General features: G+C 34.4%; 1 protein-coding gene across 1 annotated transcript; it reads right to left on the bottom strand.

Moving 5' to 3' along the window:
• Positions 1 to 441: 441 nt before the first annotated feature.
• Positions 442 to 5,821, bottom strand: LOC107910181 (uncharacterized). The gene is made up of 4 exons (XM_016837960.2): positions 5,531 to 5,821; positions 4,638 to 4,841; positions 1,549 to 3,570; positions 442 to 1,329 (listed from the first exon to the last, which is right to left on the bottom strand). Exons 1-4 carry the CDS (start codon positions 5,565 to 5,567, stop codon positions 692 to 694), a joined length of 2,901 nt encoding a protein of 966 aa, XP_016693449.1. The 5' UTR covers positions 5,568 to 5,821; the 3' UTR covers positions 442 to 691.
• Between the last annotated feature and the right edge of the window lie 1,133 nt (positions 5,822 to 6,954).

Below are 6,954 nucleotides of genomic sequence, written 5' to 3'. Positions count from 1 at the left end.
AAAAAGGAAATAGTCAAAATAATCGACCAAATAAGAAAAAGGACAAGCCTTATTCCACGAAAGGAGGTGTGAGCACCGGCCAGCGGCCTCTGAAGGAAGGGGCTAAGGCAAAAACTTCTTACTTGAGAGAAAAGGTTGTACTGTGTAGTAAGCCAAAATTGAGTAAAATAATAAATCAACAAAAATGTAGGTTGTGTCCTAGGAAATCATGCATCCAATAAAACGGAATCAACAAAAGCGAATCAAAAATGGAAACCATGAATTGATTTCCCAACAACAAACATACTTGCAGAGTCATTGACTTCTTCTCCACTACTAGTAGACTTATAAGCACTAGTTATTTCTACAGACTTATAAACACTAGTTATTTCTACTAACCCCAAATACAATGACAGATATTTTAGCAATATATTAATTTCATCACATAATTTAGCAATAATATAAATAAATAACTACACCTATCAAATTCTATATAACATGAATTATTAACGTATAAACATGATTATAATACACAAAAATAAAAAACATGATACAAAACAGACTGTAAGTATTAAGCTATGTTACTCGGATTCAGTTTCAAGTGTAGAAATCCGATACCAGTTAGTTCTTTTTCAAGTTTTTCCTTATAAAAGATGATATCTCCAAACTCATCCAAGACATGAGCAACATAGGTCCCAAATAATTTATAATCCTAATTGGCAGATGAGCAACATACAAACTGTACCCACAATGGCCTACCTTTAACTTTCCTCTTTTCTCTCTTTCTATCAGATGGATACCTTGCAGGAGACTTCCATTCTTTCTCTGCTTCAACATTGGTTGCCTCAGCCATAGGTGTTTCAGGGCCCATCATTGTGCTTACTTTGCCTCCATCATCTCTGGGAGCCAAAACAGTGGGGTTCGTGTTTGGGCTTGGGTTCTGATTCAAGTTAGGGGACTTGGGTTTGGGTTCACTATTGGCTAAGTTCTTCAAAGGACCGTGCTGGTTTGCATTCCAGTTAGCCACCTTCCGTATGATCTCTTCATTCTTTTTTCTTCCTTGGGACTCATTTGTTGCATGAGTAAGTGAAGGAAACCAGCCAGCTCTCGGGTTTCCACCTGTTAGGGCTTCAGAAACAGCAGCAGCTTTTTGGTCACTGCCTCTACCTTCAACCAATGTCATGAAAGACGGCGGCTCAAATTCGTCGGATTTATTGAAATGTTGTTCTTTGGATGCCAGTTTTGACTTCTTTGTGTTGGCTTTCTCTGCTTCTGAAAGTGCTTGTGATCCAGTTGATGGTAAAGTTTCAGTGTCCATGGCAGCCTGGTTATCAGATTGGGTTGAAAGAACTGTTCTCCATGCACAAAAACAAGAAATCCACTTAGTTCTTGGATTAGAATTATCAATGTCACTCGAAGTCAGGAGTCTGATGTGAAAACATTCATTTCTTTTTAAGTTCTTTCATATATCTGATTATTATACCTGAAAGTAATTATAAGATCAAACCAGTTCTTAACTTCATATAAATTCATCAATGGTAAGTTAAGTCAGACGAGATGCTAGTGTACCTGAAACAGATCCCCAGTGGCCTTCCAAACTATCAGTTTGACTATTTGATTCAATCAAAAAATCGCCTACAGTTGTATTGAGTTGAGGTTTAGAAGATCCATTTTTGACTTCCCCTTGCAAAATTGCAGCACTAGCCTGAGAAGCAGCCACTCCGGACTCTCTGTTATGACTATCATTGACAGGACCAGAATGTACCAACTCTTTTTTCAACTGGTTGACTGATGTTCTCTCAAACTCATTTCGTTCACTACTGTCTACGGCAGAAGCCATAAGATCTTCGGCTGCACACTCTCCATGTACTTTGTTACCCTTACTTATTTCAGGTTCCTTTTTGTAATCTTCACTGTTAGAAACACTATCTGACTGCAGGCCTTCAGTCTCATTCACTTCCTCGGTGACAATAGCAGATTGGTGATGAGTGCTAGTCGATTCGGATGTAGAGTCCATCTTTGTAGAAATATATCCCTCCTCCGGTCCTTCTCCACTTTCAACTTCATTGATGTCAGATTTTTCAGTTTTTCTTGTCCCAATATCATCAGTGTCCTCAACTTCAAGTAAATGAAATGCTTGATTAGCATGCAATAGTGAAGAACTATCCGTTGATTCACATGATGTTCTCATGTTTTTCACATAATTTTCATCTCCAACAACATTGTTTAACTTTCCAGCCTCTACATCAGCATCTGTAACCATAGGTTTCACATCAGGTACATCATTTAGCATGCTTCCTTGAAATCCCATCCTTTGCAAATCATCAGCAACATAGACCGGTTGCTGTTCTTTGAGAGACAGGACTTCCTGATCCTTCTCATTCTCAGTTGTATCAGCGTCAAGAGGAGACAACACATTGGACCCTTTATTTAACTCATCTGCAACATTGAGCAGCTGCTGTTCTTTGAGAGACTGGACTACCCGATCCTTCTCATTCTCAGTTGTATCAGCATCAACTAATGCATCGGACGCTCTATCGATCTGAATCACATCAGCATTCCCAATCACGAACACTTCTTCAATGATAGCTTCATTATTTCCACTAAGTTTATAGCTATCTTCAATAGCGATTTCTTCATCCATTGGATTAGACACAAATGTATCAGACTTCTCCTGTGAAACATGGTCTTTGACTTCGTCTTCCTTATCAACAATTATTTCTTTAGAAGCTAAGGTCTCCAATTGAGGTAAATTCACTCTCGTATGATCTTTAAAACCTTCAAGCTTGATTTCAGCATCATCTACAACAGGAATATCATCAGGACTGCAGAGCACATAACCACTTTCTTTTTTTTTTTCCTTTTTTTCATTGACCTCATTTGAATCGACATCAATGGAAGAGTCTGTACCGTGTGCTGCATCAGTCTGTAATTCAAAGGTACCCGTAGACACATTCTTATAATTTGTAGATTCAGCTTTGGACGAAAGATCATCAATGACCATGTTGAGAGCCAAATTGTCACTATTTTCCTCTAATTCCACAATTTTGTCAGCCAAAACAGTCTCTGAAATTAAATCCTCAGCATTTTCGGATTTCAGACCTGCATCCATTAAATTTTCTTCAAAACTAATTCCAGGGTTTCCCTTTCCATCAGTCTCATGCTCACCGTTTCCACTCATGCATGTCTTAGAAGACATATCTGAAGTTTCGTCCAGTCTCGTTTCCGAGATAGATTCTGTTTCAGATATTTTGCCAGCATGTTTGCTAGGCAAAACCAAGGCACTCGATAGGTTTTCGTTAAACTTGCTTCCTTCGTTCTCATTGGCATCAGTTGCTTGCCCAACAGAGCAAGCTGCTACACTAACACCAGCATTGACTTTCCTACTCTCTTCAGAGATACCCTTTAGTGTTTCCGTTTCGATTGAGACCACATCACTAGCAGAGCTGTTTTTATCCTCGGAATCTTTACTATAGCTCAAACCAACATCATGGTGCCCGGATGTGCCCACTGGCAGAACAGGCATGCTTTTTGGAACAGGATTTTCATTTTGGCTTCCATCAACTGAATTCCGTGGTGATTGAAGGATATCTGCATATGTAAATGAAACCAAATTGTTAAAACTAGATCAAAAGTAATGTTGTATTACCACCTCAACCGATACCCAAAAATCACTTTGAACTTGATCAGAATTTCATTTCTTTTATATCTGTGCTACAGTTTGGCAAGTTTAGCTCATTATATGCTCGGTTGTGAGGACATTGGTATGTAGGGGTGAGTATTTGGTTTTATCAATCAGTTTGGTCGGTTTTTTGAACTTAACCAACAACCTTCAATGTTAATCGAACAGACCGAATAACTTAATTTTTTTATATATTATAGAAATAAATAAAAATGATATATATATTAATTCGGCTAAGTTGATTGGTTTAGGTATGAATTTTAATAACCGATAACTCACTAACCTAACCATCTTAACTGTGAGACCATAACCGCCGACTTAACAGAATGGGTCAATTAGGTCTATTATAACCGATTTTTGCTCACCCTATTGGTATGTATCTAACATGAGTATTCAACTTCTTTCCAAGATCTCTACGTATTTGGAGGATTCTTGGAACATCATATCCCATACTCATTTCCAGATATACATCAGCCATGGATTCTTTGAGAAAATTAAAAAATTCAAACAACTTAGCCTTAATCACACAAAGCAGTAAATTCTAATGCAAAACTTTATGATAAGTAGACGTAAACTGGTTCAGAAAAAACCGCAATCCAAACTGAATTAAAGTACGAGCAACTTCTTCTAGACATGGTTAAATCGGATATACATACTTACATCAGGCACATAACCATACCTAACGCTTCTCCGAATAACGAGCAAAACATTACTAATAAAATAATATGAGTATTAGCCTACATAGTATCGACATTGTTCGCAATAGATTCGAGCATTTATCCGAATATGGATACTTCAAATTTTCTTTGTGTGATATATGCATTGACACATGTATATAAAGGGGTCACATTTAAAAATACTCTAGTATCGAGACATGGGCATAAAGGAGTAACTTCCAAAATTCCTCCATCCGACACTTGTAGCCAAATCCAAGTCCAACATCAAAAAGTGGTAATAGAGATTTATTGTGAATTACCGAAATCTTCACAATCTTTGAAAGAAATGGCGGAAGCAAGATCCTTGTCGGCTTGGCTGACAATATCCGTACTCCAACCTAATTCGCCATCATGAAATTCCGTTGCCGCATCCGAAAATACTTCTATTTCTGATCTATTCGACATTGCTCCGACTCCTCTGATACTTTTCTCCCAACCACGCCTTTCCATAATCTTCGCCTCAACTGGATTCACCAAAATCCGTACATTCAATTAGGAATGACAACAAAAATGGAGAAAATCGAAATCGGTTTCTGAGGAAAAAAAATCGTCAATCGGAAGTATTGAGAAAATATATAATCAGAATTTTTTTAAAAAAAAACCATAAAAATGAAGGAAAGATATTCTTTAGTTTAGAAACCAGAGGGAAAAGAAAAACAACACATACATACATACATACATACATACATACATACATACTTTAGTTTTTATTTTCATGGATGATGGATATATCATCATTTTCTAGGCTGGTTAAAGTTGTTTGACTTTTTTTTTTCGGGAAAACATTACCAACTTTCTGGACTTTCTTGTTTCTTATGAAAGAAACTAGAATAACTTTTTCTTCAATCTGCCATTAATTTCACTTCATTTCCATTGAAAAAATTATTTATATAAAAGAAACAAGAAAGCCCAGAAAGTTGGTAATCTTTTTCCAGGACAAAAAAAAGTCAAACAACTTTAACCAGCCTAGAAAATGATGATATATCCATCATCCATGAAAACAAAAACAAAAGTTTTTATACATATATTGTAATAAACAAGAAAACACGGGAAAGACAAACAGACAACTTCAACAAGCCCAGAAAATTATTAAATAAAAAATAAAAATCATTAAAAATTTTGAAGAAAAAAAAGGAAAGGAAAAAAGAAAAACCTGAGGATCGATTCTTTCCATGGCCTTGATTATCCATAACAAAAGAGATGAAGAAGAAGCAAAAAGTAGAGAGTGTTTAGATATGAGAAAATACAGAGAAACAGTGAGGAAGAAAAAGAGAGAAGAAATTGATTTTAAGGCAAGAAGAGAGGAGATTGACTTATTAATGAAAGTTGTATGAAGTAAGTAATGTGAAAGTGAATACATAATCCAATCCCATTTCAGTTGAATGCATCTCATTTTACAAAAAAAATGAGTTGGGTTCTTTTTTTGGCCAATCCAAATATTAAAATAATAATATTAGAATGTAATGATTGAAAATATAGTAGGTTTTGTGGTAAAAGTAGTATAGTAGTCTATCCTATATTTCATTTGGGATTTTTTATTGAAAAAAATGGCAAATGGATTGCATACATCTGATGAAAAGATATCGTCAAAATTGTACTTTTAAAGTTTTGAACTCAAAAGTGGACCTTTTTATTGAAGAACGAAATAAAAAAAATTTTAAAAAATTTATAATTATAAAAAAACACTAAAACAAATCCTTTAATTCGATCGACAGTTGTTAAAATAAAATTATTAATAATAATGGATAGAGAGCAATCAGATAAGAAATTGTACTTTAAAGTTAAATGCTTATTTGGGGGTTACATCTTTATTAAATTTAATCCATACTCTCAACATTTCAACTAACATGTCACTCTTGTGCATTTTTATTTTTAGAATTTTCATTGAATAATGAAAAACTTTTGTAATTCTTTTTTATCACTATTTATTTATGATTTTTTTCAAAATTTTAATAATTTATAAGTTATCTGTTGATTCTGTTTTATATAAGATAGAATAGTAAAGATTGAGGGTCAATATATTTTAAATAAAAAAATAAGGGCCAATTGAATAAAAATGTCAATAAACTAAATTTATTATTATTCTTTATATATAAAATGCCAAAATCAGCATTTAAAAATTTAATTTAATTGATGAATTATATTACTCCATCTAAAATATAAAGATTAATTTATGAAGGAGGGAGTAGAGAGACTCTAATGGTTTCATAAAATATATATGTATAAAAATAGATAGTTTGAGTGAAACTAATATTTTTAACCTACTTGAATATATGCGCGCTTGAAATATATATATATAATTTCAACCCGAATATGTGAGTTTGAAAACCGAAAATTTTATATTAAAAAAATTCATCTAAATCTATGAGCTAGACTGAGATACATGAATTTATTAATTTGATAGCAAAACGGGAATTTAATTAATCTAAAATTAAATGGAGTGTAATAATTGAAGAGTGTGAAGTGAAAGATGTAAGGTAGTAGCTGTAGCAGGTGATTAAAACTATGGTTGCACGTGGACCTACCCATTCTTTGACTGACGTCTCCTTTTCCCACGCGGGGTCAGACGAAAGAAAA

The sequence above is a fragment of the Gossypium hirsutum genome, chromosome D02, assembly GCF_007990345.1.
Source record: "Gossypium hirsutum isolate 1008001.06 chromosome D02, Gossypium_hirsutum_v2.1, whole genome shotgun sequence".
Classification (NCBI taxonomy): domain Eukaryota; kingdom Viridiplantae; phylum Streptophyta; class Magnoliopsida; order Malvales; family Malvaceae; genus Gossypium; species Gossypium hirsutum.
The sequence above is the reverse complement of the archived record's forward strand: the minus strand, read 5'-3'. Positions and strand labels throughout refer to the sequence as shown.

What these genes read in the sequence shown, in the direction of transcription:
- LOC107910181 (XM_016837960.2), bottom strand. Translation starts at nt 5,567, where the DNA reads ATGGATAATCAAGGCCATGGAAAGAATCGATCCTCAG. An exon ending in CAAAGATTGTGAAGATTTCG is followed by an intron (nt 3,571 to 4,637) that starts GTAATTCACAAT and finishes TTACATATGCAG; the next exon opens with ATATCCTTCAATCACCACGG. An exon ending in CCACTGGGGATCTGTTTCAG is followed by an intron (nt 1,330 to 1,548) that starts GTACACTAGCAT and finishes CATGGAGAACAG; the next exon opens with TTCTTTCAACCCAATCTGAT.